The sequence below is a fragment of the Dermacentor andersoni genome, chromosome 9, assembly GCF_023375885.2.
Source record: "Dermacentor andersoni chromosome 9, qqDerAnde1_hic_scaffold, whole genome shotgun sequence".
Taxonomy (NCBI): Eukaryota; Metazoa; Arthropoda; class Arachnida; order Ixodida; family Ixodidae; genus Dermacentor; species Dermacentor andersoni.
In genome coordinates, this window is record NC_092822.1 from 113,448,618 (window position 1) to 113,467,754 (window position 19,137).

Below are 19,137 nucleotides of genomic sequence, written 5' to 3' on the forward strand. Positions count from 1 at the left end.
GGTAAATCAGACGTGGAAGGGTGGGATTCGAAGATCTCTTGAATACGCGAAATGTCTAACGAACGTGTAAAAGCAGTGCGAAAAACGAGCTGAAAGTGTAGAAATCGGCGGCAACAAACTCCAAGGCAGCCACGTCGGCAGCCGGAACTCAGCGTGCTTTCAACGGTCGCGCTCTTGGCACGACCGAGCAATCAGGCTCTCTCACCCAGTTCTCTCACCCAGTAGTAGGTGGCTTCCAGGAACGACGTGCTGCCCCGGAGAATCCATTAATAATTAATTGCCATCCACAAAATTCACAACCGGCGCGCACTCAACAAGGGTGCAGGTACACAAATCAACAGGCGACAGCCCTGGCATCCTTCCAAAACGTATCCAGCGGCGAGCGCCAGAGGGCAGCACACAAAAATGACGGCGGAAGCGCGTCCGCTTTTGTGCTACATCATGCTGCTGTGCCCGCATAAATGAAAGCGCTGAAAAGAAAAATTTTTCAGCGCTTTGACGGATATTCTGAAGTCAGAACACACGCGAAAAAATCAAGCTGACGTCATCACTGAGATGAGCGCAAAACACGCGAAACAATGTAGATTCACTTTCTTTTGCGGCAACAGAGAGTACCATTTAAAAATATTTTACCGCGCTATCCCAAGATGACGACATATACCTCCGGAGGGATCAGTCGTTCCCACAGCTTTGTTACACACATACATAAGGTCGGAAGTATACTTCCCACTGCAGTGAAAGCTTCATGAAAATATCAAACAATAGAATGCGTATCATTTTTCTACAAACATTACTCTTTAGCCTTAACTGCGAGCGCTTCGCGTTGTTGCTATGGGCAATGTCATGGCAAAGCATTCGTAACGAAACTTCACACCATAAAAAGTTAAAAGAAAAACAATTTTTCTTTTCGAAATCACGGGCTCTCCATTTCAGCTAGTGTGCTTTGAATTGAAAGCCAGTTGAATTCAGCAGCAATCTTTTTCTTTTTGTTCAAGCATACTCGTTAACAAAGATGGGTGCTTGGAATGCTTGTTGATATCTGAATTGCTAGGGACGTTAAATAATAAGGAAGATACACTTACAGATGCATTGGTATCCTTGCTTTCCGAAGCCCCTGAAAGGTAAAAAAAGAAGGTCATTAGTCCAGCGGTGCCGAGAAGGCAAGAAGCTTTGCTAGAGATTACGACAAATAATACATCGCCCTGTACAAATATCTTGCGGAAATTTATCCAGAACGGAGCCTGGAAGCAACGATCGCGTTTTTTACCCGTCGCTCATCACGCTTAAAGCAAGATGTTACAATATATTACTGATTTTGTCATGCTAAATTGTACGCCATTGAGTATAAAATTCGCCCACCTCTTTTTGCAATTTCTGAAGATAGATTACGTATTTCATTTATGCTTCTGCAACCTCTCTTTTTGTGTGTGTCAGTACTCACCGTAGCCCTATCATTTAGTTCTCTTCACTAATAAACCGGTAAAATGTTTACTTGTGCTCAATGGTGTAGGAATCACTGTATATATTCCGATAGGTATGTGCGTAGTCCTCAATACAATGGAACGTTTTCCCCCAGAAAATAAATTTTAACCTGCAGAGTATCTTTTCCTTTTGCGTTAACCGTCAAGATGTTGGGAAGAAAGAGCTTACAGTAAAGGCTTCAGCTGATAAAGGTTTGTACTCGGGTACAGCGACTCTTTCCTTACACGCGAATATACTTATTCTCACTGTTTCCTTGTCAGTCACAGGGCATTCCAATTACAATGAATTAGAATGAAGTAAGCTTCTTTTTAAAGAGAGAAGCATTCTATGTGGATGAAAAGAATTGGGCGTTAAAAGATATAGGAGACATGTAAGGCAAACTGCCATATATATATCTTTTGTTTGACGGGATATTTTATTGATTGATTCCCCTGCTCTAACGTTCCAATGTGAGCAAGGGACCATGAGAAGTGGCATAGTGGGCAAACCTGTATTTATTTTTACAACCAGAGTTCAATGCGATTAGCCATTCTCTGGACACTCCACGTGTTTTCCAGTGTCTGCGTATCTGTGTCCGTATCTAACCTTGTTGCTTTCAGGCAACTTTATTCCACTGGGTGTGTGCCATCGGGCATTATCCGTTCCTCAATTACAAAACAATTACCGCAGAATTCATCTCGCGATGCATGTCGACAGTAATAGGAAGAGCATGCGAAGAATGTAGGGACAGACCATATTCGTGAAGTCACATTTATTCAACACGTGTAGTAGTTCTTATCAGACATTCGCTTCGGCCACGTGCCACATGCTCGGATATCGTCCGGCATTGCTATGGCATTCGCTTGCGATGCTCGCCCATGGGAAAGGCAGTATGACGACGACTGTATGACGTCCTCGCAGTGACGATGGAATGACGAAGACAAGGCGTAACAAGACAAAGACATTACAAAGATGCTGTCACGACAACGATCAGATGCTGATTTTCAAGTTACGACTACAACGCCGACAGCGTGACGACGACCATATGGGGACAGTGAGATGACGACGACTGTACGACGACGACGGTCTTTGATATTTCTCCGGTTTGGGCGGATTCTGACCCACGCCAGTATATTCAGGTGCGCGCCACGCGAGAACTTCCCGGCAGCGCTGCCAGATGGCGCAACGTGTCCAGAGGGAAGTCCTAGACACGAGGTATGGTGCCTGCACGGCTCGTGCCAACGCCTCCTTTACTAGATGCCCGCCGCGTTGCTCGCTTTCTTATTGTAGCGGCGGTTCCCTAAGTTGAAGTTAGTTGAGCATAAATTCCGAGAGGCGGCGCTCGTTGCCTTTTCCACTTCCGGCGGATGTGGCAGCGGCGGCTGAATGCATCCCCCGGCGCGTTATATGCGCGGGCGTGAGTTAGCGGGCGTTATCGCGGGACTCCGAGATGGTGACAGATGCCACGTTAATCTCAGAGGCCGCAGCACGTGATTGCAAGTTGCAGGCGTTTTGCCATGAAAGACGCTCGTTGCCTTTTCGCGGACGAGAGAAAAGGGAGAGGGCCCGAAACCGAGCTACGGGACAACGCGGCAGGCATCTAGTAAAGGAGGCATTGCTCGTGCTCACGCCTTTGGGTGGTGACAACACGGTATGTTGCTGCTTTGCTGGTGCCAATTGCATTGGCGTCGAGAGTAATCCTGGGATGGTTTCTGGCAGCATTTTTTTTACCATGTTACCACATCTAAGTGCGCGCGTGTGCTCATTACATCATCATCATCATCATCATCATCATCATCATCATCATCATCATCATCATCATCAGCCTGGTTACGCCCACTGCAGAGGAAAGGCCTCTCCCATACTTCTCCAACTACCCTGGTCATGTACTAATTGTGGCCATGTTGTCCCTGCAAACTTCTTAATCTCATCCGCCCACCTAACTTTCTGCCGCCCCCTGCTACGCTTCCCTTCCCTTGGAATCCAGTCCGTAACCCTTAATGACCATCGGTTATCTTCCCTCCTCATTACGTGTCCTGCCCATGCCCATTTCTTTTTCTTGATTTCAACTAAGATATCATTAACTCGCGTTTGTTCCCTCACCCAATCTGCTCTTTTCTTATCCCTTAACGTTGCACCTATCATTCTTCTTTCCATAGCTCGTTGTGTCGTCCTCAATTTAAGTAGAACTCTTTTCGTAATCCTAAAGAGAAAATCTTAAAGGACCAGCAAGAATCTCAGCTTGCCCCATCAAGAAAGCGACTGCGGCTCGGCGATTTCCAGAATATTGACGCAGCAGTGCTGACTTGGTTTAAAGACGTGAGAGCACAGAATGTGCCCGTGTCAGGCCCAATGCTGCAGGAGCAGGCGCGGCAGTTCGCTGCAATTCTTGAGGTCTCCGGCTTCGAAGCGTCTTCTGGCTGGCTCCACCGTTTTCGCCAATGAAACGGCGTAACCTGGCAGTCTGTGTCTCGCGAGGAGAAGGCAGCAGATGAAGCAGCAGCAGCCACGTGGCAGCACATTCTTATTCTTCTGGTTATTTCAGTCTCATGATCCGAATCCGTGGCCACTACCTACCCTAAGTAGATGTATTCCCTTACCACTTCCAGTGCCTCGCTACCTATCGTAAACTGCTGTTCTCTTCCGAGACTGTTAAACATTATTTTAGTTTTCTGCAGATTAATTTTTAGACCCACCTTTCGGCTTTGCCTCTCCAGGTCAGTGAGCATGCATTGCAATCGGTCTCCTGAGCTACTAAGCAAGCCAATATCATCAGCGAATCTCAAGTTGCTAAGGTATTCTCCATCAACTTTTATCCCCAATTCTTCCCACTCCAGGTCTCTGAATACCTCCTGTAAACATGCTGTGAATAGCATTGGAGAGATCGTATCTCCCTGTCTGACGCCTTTCTTTATTAAGATTTTGTTGTTTTCTTTATGGAAAACTACGGTGGCTGTGGAGCCACTATAGATATCTTCCAGTATTTTTACATATGGCTCATCTACACCCTGATTCTGTAATGCCTCCATGACTGCTCAGGTTTCGACTGAATCAAACGCTTTTTCGTAATCAATGAAGTCTATATATAAGGGTACCACCTATATACGGTGCCACCTAAATGCGGCACCCGCTTCCGCTGGGGGTCAAAGCCACTCAGCTGGCTTGCTGCCGACATAGGCAATAAGCAACCGCAGTGATTGATAAAAAAAAAATGCGAATCACTTACTAAGCTACGAAAAATCACTAACCTTGTGGGCAATATGCCAGTATACTATGGCTTGTGCATATCAAAGTATGCGCCACGTATTCGTTAGGCGCTAACCTTTGCATAGCTATTGTGTGACTTCATGATATGCAACGAGCACACAACCGAAATCGTATAATTGGTAGTACTACAAAGAAATCGCTCAATTTGTTTACTCAACGAGACAGCGCAAAATCTTTCTCTTTAGTGACGACGCAAAAGTTGACTGTACACATATTAAGAGGAAGCTTTATAACACTGGAAATGAGAAATCGTTGTTCTCGCCAACGAGTGCGCCGAATTTGATGAGGTTTATTACATTGAAAATAATACTATATATTGGTGTGTCTGCAGGAGGCGGTGTATGTACAAGGGCCGTTTATATTCTTACAGGAATGCCTGATAATTAAAAAGAAAGGATTAATAACGAAGTAATTTTAGAACGCTGTAACTCAAAAATGAAAAAAAATATCAGATGACAATATTGTAAACGGCACCTAATAATATATCTAATGCAGACGATATTTATAGGAGATGTGCCGCTAATTTCTGAGTAGAAATTTATGAAAGCATCCGTAAACGTAGTAACAATTTCAGGTCAGCTGTAAGCTGATATAAGTGCTCGCCTAATGACAGAGCAAAATATGCTGTTGCACGTTAAGATCAGGTTGCACAAGGAATCTTCTTAATCGTAGTCCAAAAGTTGACTTTCGACCGGACTGTTTGCACAAGCCAGAATCAGTTCGAGGCTTTGCGTTTACTCTGAGTTTCCGCATCTCAAAGCCATTGTTCAACTGCGAGAACTTTCGCTGCCGTCATAACCGATGCTTTGAAGCTCTACTCCTGTACGGGGGCGAGGAAACCATAGAGCACCTATTGTACACGTCACCTCTGTATGGCGTGTAACTCTTTCCTTCCATACAACATTTAATCTTCTGCAATCAAAGCAAATTTCTGGTTAATAAAAGCCAATTTCTCACTAGGAGCTGAAACATTGAAAGCGATAGTATTGTTTATTGTTGCGCTGGAGCTCCTCAGACGATGTTCTAACAATACGAGGGGGTGACATGTTGGCGCGACACAGCACTGGAAGCAACTACTTCTGTGCAGCAGAAACAGCACCCTGACATCTGTTAGGCGTTTCACAACGCTGGTGTGAGGAGGGGCGCTTACACTGGCCTTGCGTCTTAACGGCGCACGAAATGAAACGCAAACTGCCAGCGTTTGTAGCTTGCACTCCGCCTTTGTGTGTACCACGGAGCGGTATGCATACAGTTGGTCAGAAAGAACGTTGGCATATTTGTGTGCACAACGCTCAGCCAGCAGTGAAAGTCACAATGTTGCCCTGGCTTCGTTGCAGGGACGGTCGAACGGAGCATGACTACAGTGAACTAAAGTATCTTCGTAGCACCTACCTCGGCTCGCACTCATAGTGAGCCAAGAAAAATGAGTAAAGATGGGCAGTTGGCCCGTGATCAGTCCTGAAGTCTGCACGTTAATTTTGCTCTTCTTGCGCACCCTACAGAGGTGACTTAGAGCTAGAACACGACTGACACTAGTAACAATTCTCTGGACTCAAGTTCGTCAAGCTCTCGCTTCCCCGATATCACAGAGGTGTGATTTCAGTCGATGCCCTTTTGGGAGCAGAATCTGCAAGTCTGGTTCCTGCAGGCCGAAGCACAAATTCACCTGCACTGAATCAGCTGGCAGACGACCTAGTACTACAAGGTGATTTCATCACTATCACCGGAGGTGGTCAATGAGCTTACCGAAATCCTCCCTCAGCCTTTCGGCGAACACCAGCACCAGCACCTCAGATAAAAGATTTTAACGCCTACTGTGTCTTCGGAAGGCACCCAACTACAATAGCTCTTGACCAGCCAAAAGCTCGGTGACAGACGCGGTTCCAGGATACTTGATGGATGCGGCCAGTTTTTGAGAGCGGACAATGCAAGTACTCCTAGCGCTTTACTCAGGGAGCTCCCTCTGAACGCAAGATCCACGAGGCTACCACAAATTCACGTGGAGCCTCGTGGATCTTGCGTTCTTCCAGTCGTCGTCCTCTCCTCGCGACATTCGCGCAAGGAATCCACAGTGCCAACGCATCTAGATGTACCACTTGCATTACGCTCGCCATTCCAAGAACTGTATGCCACCCTGCAAACGCCACGTCGGCAAACGCCAGGCGAGGTCACTCACGGCCGCATGTGATCTCGACCCTGGACCGGGCGGACTACTCACCATAATTGACAGGATTTTGGGCGTAAGTATCCTCATCGACACGGGCGCTGAAGTCAGTGTTGGGCCTCCATCTCAGACTAACCGCACACTTCCCACAAGTTCCCCTTCCGCACACTTCCACAACTCCTGGATATCACACCTAATCTGGATGGATGCAAGCTTTACAGCAAAGTGGATCCGGTCAAGATACCACCGGATACCACCAGATACCGGTTGGACTAAATGGCATTCCTAAGATTGTCATCTCGACGCCCTTCGGTTTGCTTGAGTTCGTGCGCATGCGTCTCTTGTTACGCAATGTGGGACATACATTCCAATGTTTCATCGCTAAGGTGACACATGATTTGTCTGCGGTCTTGACTACCATTCCAAGAAAATCCTTGTAAATAATGAATGTTTCTGGACATCATCATTAGAGGAGCCTATAAGCAGGCCTTAGGACTACCCAACCACACCAGCACGGATCTTCTACTACAAGTAGGTGTCCACAACACGCTAGACGAGTTAATCGAGGCCCAACGTCGATCTCAACTAGAGCGGCGTACTCTCACGGAAACGGGCCGCAGCATTCTAAACAAGCTTAATATCACCTACCACCGTCAACATGGAGACAAACACCCAATACCACGCGAAATTCAGCAATGGATACACGCCGACCCTATTCCGAAAAATATGCACGCTGACTACAACAAAGAACGCAGGAAGGCACGAGCTACTTCCCTCATCAAAGCTTACGCCAACACAGCGGGTGTCACCTTCGTCGACGCCGCTGAGTACCAAGATGGACGGCGCTTTGCGGCGGTTACCACAGCAGGCGGCTTGCTCCGACATGCTGCCAGCATCATTACAAAAAATGCCGAGACGGCCGAGGAAGTGGCCATTGCCCTGGCCACTCTTGACCCATCCTGTCACACCATACTGAGCGATTCTCGCGCAGCAGTCAACAACTACATCAAAGGTCGTATTTCTCATCAATCACTCCGTATCTTACGACAAGCCCCGCATTCGTCTGAAAATCAAATCACCCTCGTCTGGATCCCAGCACACGCCGGCGTTGTCCACCAGCACCTCACCAACCTCAACGAGGTTACACACTCCGTAGCACGAGGACTAGTCAACCGTGCCGGAGACGGTGCAGGTGCACCCGCAGGGCGCGACCGCCTTACAAGATACAACGACCTTGTAAAGTCATTTTACCTCGCAAGAAGAACCTTTCCCACCCCTCACCGCAAGTTAAACAGGGCACAGGCAACCACCCTTCGCCTGCTACAGACGAATACATACCCCTCCCTCACACGCTATCACACTATATACCCCGACATCTACCCTAGCCAGACGTGCAAGGTCTGTAAAACTGAATCGGCAACACTCCCCCACATGCTATGGGAGTGCAAAGATCAATACCAAGAGCTTAATCCCGTGACCCTCTCGTCGAGATGGCACGCCGCCCTGCGCAGCTCCCATCTCGACGACCAACTCTGGGCGACCCAGCAGGCCTACGAAGCGGCGAAGAGGCAAGACCTCGACGTCCCATCGTGGGAGGCCTAGGCCCAGCCGACAGAACTGCTGGTGTTCATTAAAGTTTACTCTCTCTCTCTCTCTCTCTCGCGTACAATAAGAACATCCCAATAGCCAGCACCACTGATTATGATGATGCATTGGCATCCCCTTTGAAACAAGGCGGTGACAAATAGTGACCTAGCCTTCTTGAGTCAATCAGCAGTGCTATACATTTTGATTGCAGCACTTTTGCGAGCATCTCCTTCTTTCTTTTCCTCAAAACTTCTCTATTTACCTTCTACCGCTACCTGTGCCTCTAACGGACCTAGTCGTATCGATCTCTTCCCTGTTTTTGTTTCACCGATATTCTAGATACTTCGCCACTCCTGAGGCCATAAGCGCCACCTACGTCAACTTTTACAGCCATGTCAAAAGTACGACCTTGTCCTAAACCCACAGAAATGGGTCATCGCATTTTTGCTGTCGTCATTCTACCTTTAGCATTCCAAATCGAGGAGGTGGAATACTTCTCAGTCCTTAAAACCCTCCCCCACCTTCGTTAGTTCTTGGGCGTCGTTAATTTCTCACGCTGTTTAATTCACACTTGTGCGGTTTTACTACAGCCGGTCACCGACTTACTGAAGCCTCCACAGAACTTGTCTTCGGCCATATCTTGGTCACCTAAGGATCAGTTAGCCTTCCTGGCTGCCAAGCAAGCCGTTGCTGATGCTGCTCTCCTGGTGCATCTATCTCTTGACGCTCCACCTGGACTGACGATGTACGCCTCCAGTGTTGATATTTGTGCTGTACTGCCGCATTATATTGACTTTAAGTGGTACGCTTTGGGCTACTTCTCTCCGAAGCTTCCACCGGCCGAGGCAACCTACAACATCTTCAGTTGCGAGCTGCTGGCTTTCTCTGTCACAAGTTAGCTCGTTCGCCTTTTATTGGAAGGTGGCAAGTTTAACGTGTTAACCGATAAACGCCCCTCACTTGTATTCAGCACGAACTCCTCCTCCTACGTCGTTTCTAATGCCATCTTCGGCTGGTCGTTTCTGAGCGCTCTGGAGCGCTCTCGCGAGCGGCGTTGTCTTCGGCTGGTTGAAAGAGGGTGCCCGCCCTGCCTTCGGCTGGTTCTTCTCGATTGCTCTCCTCCATCTTCGAGCACTCTGAGGCGCTCCGAGCCCCGTCGTCGGAGCAGTCGTCGAGATTGAAACGTCATCGGCGCGCTGCGTCGCCGCTGCTTGCGACGGCCCACAGTAACCTGGCAACCTAGGCCACTGCATGCTGGCGGCTCGACGAACGCTCGTCCCGCCGGCGCGTCTGCCGGTTTTCCCGGCAGCGCCGTAAGCTTTGGATAGACGACATTGGACGTTGGCAGTAGTCACGTGGTTTCGCATGTGCCATTTCCTCCTCCGAGAACGAGCCGCACGATCGGCTTGCGCGCTTGTCCTCTACCTCTGAGCTCGGGGAACGCCGGATCTGCCCGACTCTGCTTCGGGGGATGGAGGCGACCAGTCGAAGATACCATTAGATTCCGCATCTTGTGCCCATCTCTTAGTTCACCATTGACGTACGGCATGTCATGGGAGCTGACAACGGAGCAGCCGATGCCCTCTCCTGTGTTGCGGCGGTTGGTTCCACCTTTAGTGCTATATTGACAGACACGAACTAGCGGACGCACACCGCAACAATGCCGAACTACAAGTGCTCCGGCAACGCCCCTGGTCCTAGTGTCTTGAGCTCGTTCTTCACGCGTCTTCGCCCGGCTCACTGTGTCCTGACATGTACGCGTCTCTTGCACACACTTTCATTCCCTCCACGTTCCGGTGGGCCAGGATATCCCAACATGACAGTTCGGACACCCTGTGTGCCCCACAGGACCACATGTATACCTATGGAGCGCACTGTGTGAAGGGTTACAGCTGGACGAACATATTTTCGAGGGAAGTAGCCGTAGAATACTTGCGCATCAAAAAGATATCACAGTTTCGCTATAAGGACGATGCAGTGAATTCGATAGCAACATGTCAGAATATTCCGTGAAGTGCAAGATCCGTAGCTGTAGTGGCAGTATGAACTGAAGTAAACGTAAGCTAAGTAAAAACAAGCTGTTGTGCTAGGGGTCCCCCTGAATCCTGTCACTGGACGATTTCGTTTGTGTTTATTAATTAAAACCAACGTCTTTCTTAGCAATTTTACCACCACCTTTTCGTATCGGGTATGTATCAAACCTCTTTCCTGGGCCGATCCCAGAGGTAGTGCACAGCCGCGCCAAGAAAATGATATCATTTCCACGTTTCAGCTTTGTTATTGTTTGGCACTTTAAATACTTAACTCTGAATAATTTCGAGATAGAAGGCATGCACTAGTCACGGTTTTGCTTAATGACATTTTTTTATGGGCTGACATTTTTAAAATTCTAAGGAACAATTTTGTGAAGAATGCGAGGCTTGGTATAAGCAACCTTAGCCATAGAATCGTGTGGTAATATAACCCGCATATGCCACATGCCATATAGCATGGCTTGGAATACAGCACACATATAGCTAGATATATACGGAACCTCACTGCGGCGACGACGGCAAGAGAGTAAGGGAGAGAGAGAGAGAGGACTACAGGAAAGCAGGGATGTTAACCAGTCAATAGTCTGGTTGGCTACCCTACGCTGGGGGATGGGAGGAGGGGAAGAGAGAGAGAAGCGAGAGAGAAGGTGTAGATACGCGTACGGACAGCACTTGAGTTAAAGCCCCTCGCGCAAACCAGAGGTTCTGAGAAAACGCAAAATTGCCTTCACTGCCTTCTGAGCCGATGATCGGTCGGGACGGTGCTCTAGTATTGTCTGTTCACTCAGAGGACGATCATCTAATTTCCTCAATGTGTTGGACAACGATTGTCTGTGTGCTTGAAATTGAGGACAATGGCTCAATAAGTGGTCAATGTTCTCCTCGCATCCGCAAACATCACATGCAGGACTATCAGCCATTCCAATTAGTGCTGAGTAGGCATTCGTGAAGGCAACTCCAAGCCATAACCGACACAGAAGAGACGCTTCACGTCGGTGCAGATAGGCTGGAGGTCTGAGTTGAAGTGGCGGGTTTAGTCTGTGCAGTCTTGTGCGCCTTGTATGTACGGTATTCCACTCTGCTAAGGAGATTGTGCGTGCAAGAATGCCAAGTTGTCTCACGGCGTCAGTCCTTGAGAGAGGAATGGAGACGCAGCGGTCTTCTCGGTTTGACGTCCGAGCTGCCTTATCGGCGTCATCATTTCCAATGATACCGCAATGACCTCGTATCCACTGAAAAATGATATCATGGCCTTTTTTCTCTTAAGTGATGGACAAGTTCCGCGATTTCGCACGTGAGCTGATCGTGAGTTTCATGTCGGAGGAACGACTGCACACATTGCAAGGCCGGCCTTGAATCGCAGAAGACTGTCAATTTTCTAGGACTTTTGGGATTTATCACTTGAAGCGCGTCGTGGAAAGCCGCGAGCTCTGCAGCTGTAGACGTAGTGACATGGGATGTCTTGACCCGCTTGATTATTCTCATTGTTGGTATAACTAAAGCGCCACCGGAACTGGCTGATGAAGTTGATGCATCAGTATAGACGTGTGTGCAGTCGCTGTATTTCTCGTACAAGAGAAGTAAAGTTAGCTGCTTGAGCGCTGATGATGGCAAGTCCTACTTTTTCTGAAGTCCTGGGATTGTAAGGTTCACTTGAGTACGGCGCATACACCATGGAGGAATGGAAGGCCTTGCCGCAGGTGTGTAACCTGACCTGAAAGAGGCATCGTGCGCGAAGACAGTCGCACTGAATGTCCTGTGGGGCCTATCTACTAGGGGATTTGCTAGATGGTGGGTAGGGGTCCGGGCGAAGTGTCTTATGCGCACACGCATTGTTTCAATGCTAATGTGCGTTCTAATAGTGGAATCTTGAGCGACTGCAATAACTTCTGTCGTTGACGCACTCCGCGGTAGACAAAGACATATTTTGAGGGCTTGGGCTTGGATGCTTTGGTTTATATTCAGGTTAGTTCTGCAGGTGTTGGACATTACCGATCGGCTGTAGCACAGGAATCCAATAAAGAGGACCCTGTACAGTTGCAACATAGAGTGTATTGGCACTCCCCAGGTCTTTCCTGCTAGGAACTTAAACATATGGCAAATTCCTGTCAGGCGTTTTCTCACATTATTCACATGAGGGGTTTAGGAGAGATTTTTGTCAATGGCCACCCCTCAAAATCTGTGACTCGTGCTGACGAGATCAGTTGTCTGTTGACGGATATCACGTATGGAGACATTGATTTCCTGGTAAATGCCACCTCTGCGCACTTTTCGTATGATATATGAAGTCCTTGTTCTCGAAGCTAGGATGATGTTAAATTGGCTGACTTCTGAAGCCGCGCGCGAAGCTGCAGTCGCGTCACAGCCGGCAAAAATTCGCTTGGGGTGTTCATATATTTCCATCGCAATAAAATAAAGATAGGCGTACGGCGTATGCTGACTGATCTGTCTTAGGAACTTGCATGTAGGTTTCATATTGTCAGTTCTTCAGTCTACGCGTCTGCTCTTTCGCGCTCTACATGTTCCAGCACACTCTACCATAAGGATGCCTCCATTTGACTTTCGCGTTTTTGCAGGCGAACACGCCTGTGAGTGCGGCTTACATATCGAATAAAATTCCTACAAAAAGAACAAAAAAGGCTCCGACGGTATGCCAGCCGTTAAAAATCAGTGCCACTCCCAGCCAAAATCCACGCCCGCTCCCTGCAAGCCCGAACGCGGGCTTGTTCTATGACCGTCCACATCGTGCCCCTCCGCACATCGGACTGACACTGTGCGCGGTGAGCAAATCGTGTTGTTTATCTTTGCCTCTCTCGTGTACCAGCGCAGTACTGTTGTAAAATATTTCTGTATATTGTGGCTTCTGTGAAGTGTTGTATTGCATGCGTTGCATTCTTCTGGACAACATTCTGTGTATGTTGTTATGAGTTAAGTGAAACTCCTCTGCATAGTGCCTTTGCTGTAAGCAGCTTGTTTTTGCTGGTGAACCTTTGACTCAGATCAATTCTCTGGCTTGCGACTAGCGAATGATGGGCACCAAATGAGCACCCCCCTTTGTGACTCGGTAGCTCGATTTCCGCTGAGCATGTCACGCTAAATCGAGGGCATCTCCTGAGAGACTAGAATCGCTACCCACACACGCTCCACTCTAAGGGCGTCTGGGAGTGCTCCACTACAGCACGAACGGTGACACCATTGGAAACGTTGCTTCGCGCCATTTACAAGTGAAGGTGTACTTGCCGTGTACATTAGTTTTGTCCTCCTGGGCTCAAATTCGTCCCAACTAAGGCGGAAGTCTGGAAATTGTTCTGTGTATTCGTAAGCTTTTCTCGCTCCCCATATGACCCTTTATAGTACTGAAGTGTGGGTATACGTGGCGCTTCTTTTGGCTTTGTCTCACTTCTCCAATGTGAAGTCACGCTAACCAAAGGAGAAGCTCAAGGGTATTTCTCTGTTAATTTTTTCTCACCTACAGCATGGCAGTCATGCAGCACAGAAGTGTATGGTGCCCGCTGTTTTGAATGCGAATTGAACCGTTTCTTGTTCCAGTGTATACTAATGCCATCCCTGTCGGCGCTTTATAGCATTAAAAGAAGGCCGAAAGAAGGCGAAAGAAGGCCGAAGGCTTGAGCCAGTGCACTCCTCATGGCTACTGCCGGAAGCTCCTTTGAACTCGAGCCGTCACCGACGCCGCATCTGTTCTTCGTACGCCGTCTGGTTGAGGGAACTATCGATGCGCTCGAGTCACTGTATATTTCATTCTCACCTTTCTCGTTCCTTTGGATTTTTATTCGGTTATATGCTTAAGCGATTGAACCGATTTCTGTAATTGTAATAGCTTGTTCTTATTCGCATTTTTATGGGCGCCTCGCGGAGTTTTCTTCTATTTATTTATTTATTTATTTATTTATCATACCCTCAAGGTACGGTTGTACATTGCAGAGGGGAGGGGCAAAGTAAGTAAATAAGTAAATACAGAGGCAAATCACAAAATAAGGAAGGAAGGCAAACAACATGGCAAAAACATCGTATACAAAATAAGAATGGTAAATAGAAACTTGTAAGCGTGGCAAAAATACATGGCGTAACAAATAAAGAAAGGAAAGAACATACGATATAGAAATACAAGCCAAAATGTAAAATAATGACATAAAAGCAGTTATTATACAGAACAAGCAAACGCAATAATAATTGATAGCATGAAGCTTTGAAGTGTCCTTTTAAAGTTATTGGTGTCAATAATGCTTGTAAGTAATGCGGGTAAGTTATTCCAATCTTTGCTCGTTTGGGGAAGAAATGAATATCAAAAGCCGACGGTGTTGCAGTGCGGAATGTTTACCTTTTGGCGGTGGTCTATGCGAGATGAAATGTATGGTGGTGGTTGGACAAAGATAGAACGTAAATATGTGTTATGGTAGTAGATTTTATGGAAAAGACATGCGAGATAGTTTTCTACGGGTTGATAACAGCGGGAGGTGAAGGAGAGCTTTCATGTTAGTGACACTCGCAGTTCTTTGGTAGTTGGTGAGAATGAAACGGGCTGATCGATTCTGTATTGCCTCTAGAGACTGTATGAGGGCGTCATGACCAGGGTCCCATACTGATGACGCGTACTCTAGTTGTGGGCGAATGTAAGTTGTGTACAATAAGAGTTTTAGTGATGACGGTGCTTGAGAAAATTTTCGACGAAAGTATCCCAGTGTGCGAGTGGCCTTAGATGTTATGTGATCAATGTGAGTTTTCCAGGATAGATTGCTGGCAATGTGAACCCCCAAGTATCGATATGACGTTACACATTCTAGTGGGATGTTATATAGCGTATAGGTGGGGTAGATGACGTTAGTACGAGAAATCCTCATAGTCTTACACTTTCTAATGTTTAATTCCATGCGCCACGTACGACACCACTCATTTATGTTATTGAGATCCTCCTGAATTAGTAGAATATCTGAAGAATTGGTTATTTTACGATACAAGACGCAGTCATCCGCAAAAAGACAAATGTTCGAGGAAACGTGAGTGGGCAAGTCATTAATATAAATTAGGAATAATAAAGGACCGAGCACAGACCCTTGCGGGACGCCGGAGTCAACTGGGGCTAAAGGTGAGTTAGCGTCGTTAGTGCTTACAAATTGAACACGTGATGTAAGAAACGCGCGAATCCAATTAATTTCGGAGGGGTCTATGTTTAGAGCGCCTAATTTATGAAGAAGCAATGCATGGTTCACTTTGTCAAATGCTTTAGAGAAGTCGAGAAATATACAATCTGTTAAAAAACCAGAATCTAAATTGGCATGTAGGGCATTAGTGAAGAGGATAAGCTGAGTGTCACAGGAGAAGTTTTTACGGAATCCATGCTGCATAACTGTGAAGAAGTTGTTATTTTCAAGAAAATTAACCAGATGCGTGTATATTATATGCTCCATAACTTTGCATGGTACAGATGTAAGTGAAATAGGTCTATAGTTATGTGGTTCATGGGTTGGTCCGGTTTTGTGAATGGGGATTACTTTGCCAATTTTCCAATCATACGGTAAGGTGCCAGAGTAGTAAGATTGTGAGTAAATGCATTCTAGTAGGATTGAACAGTATTCCGCTGTGTTTTGTAAGAATATAGTGTTAATTTCATCTCCCCCACATGATGCTTTAGGTTTTAAGTTTTGTACTTTGGCTTTGATACCAGTTGAGTCGAAAACGATGGGATCCATGAAATGGTAGTTAGTTCATATAATCTCGGGCATCGGATCAGGGGTCTGAGGTGATGAGAATGACTGAGTGAAGGTATTGTTAAGCACAGTAGAACACAATAGGTCAGGTACTGGGTCCCCAGAAGTTGTTAGCAATGATATTCCAGTTTTATGGTTGTTTCCTCGTATGGCTTCCCAGAAGCGTTTTGGATTAGTCTTCAATAAATTTGGAAGTGTACAATTAAGGAATGAAAATTTGGCTGACCTTAGGGCTTTAATATATGAAATTGCTGCGTGTTTATACGCTAGCCAATGTGTCTGTTTTGAGGAATGTTTCGCTGTACGGAATAAACGTTTTTTCCTGTTCGATAACCGATTAACATATGTGCTGTACCATGGTGCTTTATTGTTAGCATAGACGGATCGAAGGGGTACGTGTTTGGTGATAAGCTCACTTGTTTTATATTTGAAGATAGACCAGTTAGTTTCTACGGAGCGTTGCAGATAAAGTGGTAGGAAAGCGTCTAGAAATATGCATAGTTCTCTGTTGATGGCTTGATAGTTTGCTTTTTTATAATCTCGGAACTTTTTCCGCGGTCGGTATGTTTTTTGTTGTGTTGTTGTAAGTGTAAAATGCAAGATGTCATGATCGCTCAGTCCGGGCATGTGTGTTACCGCAGAAAAGTTATCGGGCGATGACGTTAGAATGAGGTCCAGGAGTGAAGATGTGTTTTGTGCTACACGTGTTGGAAGTCTGACAATCTGCGATAAGCCGAAGTCAGAGCAAATGGAAATGAACCGATTGGCCTCGGCCGACGAAGAATTAGAAAAGGGATTGACATGTGACCAGACAATGTTAGGAAAATTAAAATCGCCTAAGAGTATAATTTCAGATCCGGGGAAGCGCATGGTAATCTTATTTAAACAATCATATAAGTCATCGCAAAAGGATGAGTCGCTTGATGGGGATCGGTAGCACACACCTAGTATTATTTTTTTTAAACTAATAGTTATACAGCACCAAATTAGCTCTAAATTGGTATCAATGGTCACAAAAAACAATTAATACATTCTTTAACGGCGAGCAGAACACCACCACCAATTCTACCAGTTCGGTCACTTCGGTAAACAACGTATTGGTTCTCGCACTCAAACAGTTCGGGGTTTGTTATTTTACCATTTAACCAGGTTTCTGTGAGTACAATGATGTCAGCATTACAGTCGTTAATAACAGCACATAATTCGTCTTTCTTAGGAAAAAAACTACGAATGTTAGTAAAAAGAACTGAACACCCGCAATCTTTTAAGGCACCTCCCCTCGGATGGCCCTAACTTGGCTGTAGCTTACGGCAAGAACGAAGAGTTGTACCAGGTGTATGCGTTCTGCGCATTTCATAAATACTTTCACTGGCTTCGTCATATGCGTAGCATTTCCCATCCAACATTAGTTTTTTATATCTTAGTTTGAAAAGCGTGTTTTTCGATTTGCCATATTCTATTAATTTTTTCCTTATGTTACGAGTTGCTTGGCAGAAATCTTCACTCATTGCTGTGTCTGTGTTTTTTAACAAACCTCGCTTTGAAGAGACTAGCTCCCTGGTTTTATAGGTTTCAAATTTAGTTATTAATGGTCGAGTTTTCGCTGAATCAAAACGACCAATTCTGTGCGCCCGGCATATGTCAGAACCCGTTATGTTAACCTTCAATGTATTAGTCAGCAGGTTTATTATCTTATTTTCCGATTCTGATGAAGTTTCGTCTGCGGTGTCCGGGATACCATAAAAGATCAGATTATTTCTGCGAGATCGATCTTCTGCGTCATCAAGACGTGAGTGAAACGCACTCGTGTCTTTTTTGAGGTGCTCTACCGTGGCATGCAATTCTTTCATATCTTTTTGGCACTGCTCGAAAACAGAAGTTTGGGTTTCGACTTTCGCTAGTCTGTCCTTTATTTCGGACATCACTTCTGAAACACTTCTGACTAATTGGTAATGTAGATGAAATGGTTTTCTTAGTAATTATTTTCCTTCTACATATTAATTTTCATACTTATGTTGTTATTAATATAGCTTCATCGTTGCCCCGTTACTCTCACTGAAAATGAACCACGTAATACTTGAAGACCCACCCTTCCCGCACTCTCCATCTTGATATTTTTTGAGGGAAGCTGCATTTACCTCCATTATTGGAGCAAGAAATTTGAAGTGCATTGTTCAAATAGGCTTTCTTGTATAGCAGAATGAACCGGTTTCTTAAAATCTTAATGGAAGCAGCGATGGCCCTTTGTCAAAGGATGTTTTTGAGTGTAGAGCGAGGAACGGATTTCGGGCAAGATAGCTAGTCCTGCGTTTTAGTTGTCGCTTTTCGCGCACTCTTCGTTTCACGTAGCGGTTTCTTCAAGTGTCACTTCCCACTAAGTTCCATTCGGGTCATAGGGTTCTCGTGAGCATTTGCGCTCTCCTTTTCGTAGTACAGTATTGCGGCATGTCACAATTTTTAAGTGAGCTAGTAGGCCTTGTTGCAGCCCACACTTTAACCATGGCGCCAACAAAAGAAATGAAACTACAGACGTTACAAAAGGATCTGCTCGAATATTTTTGTTTCCGTAAGGTAAAGAAACAACAGCCAGAACACATTATTTTAACACTGCTTATGGGGCCCTATAATCGGAACCCATTTCTCATGCCTCGCACCTCTTTTAGAACCCGCAAAAGAATATTTTTCGCTTGCGCACATAATATTTGAGGTCTTAGGTGCAAGTGTTTCTACAAAGGTAGTCGTACAGTGACCAACTATTCCTGTATTTTATTCTTCTGTGCTGGTCTGACAATGATCAAGTTCTCCGACTACGGAAGGGCAAGGAAATGAAGCAGACACAACTCCTGCACGCATTGCAGGTGAGCGCGGTTGTGAGCGCAAACATAACGTGAGAAGCCGT

General features: G+C 46.1%; 1 protein-coding gene across 2 annotated transcripts in view; it reads right to left on the reverse strand.

Annotated features, from left to right (window-relative positions):
- The window catches only part of LOC126529608 (putative protein kinase C delta type homolog), a 647,502-nt gene that overhangs the window by 264,596 nt on the left and 363,769 nt on the right, over positions 1 to 19,137 (reverse strand). For both annotated transcript variants that reach the window (XM_055069906.1, XM_050177127.2), the window contains one exon: positions 1,083 to 1,114. In XM_055069906.1, the coding sequence (XP_054925881.1) occupies positions 1,083 to 1,114 (32 nt within the window). The remainder of the gene's footprint in view (positions 1 to 1,082; positions 1,115 to 19,137) is intronic.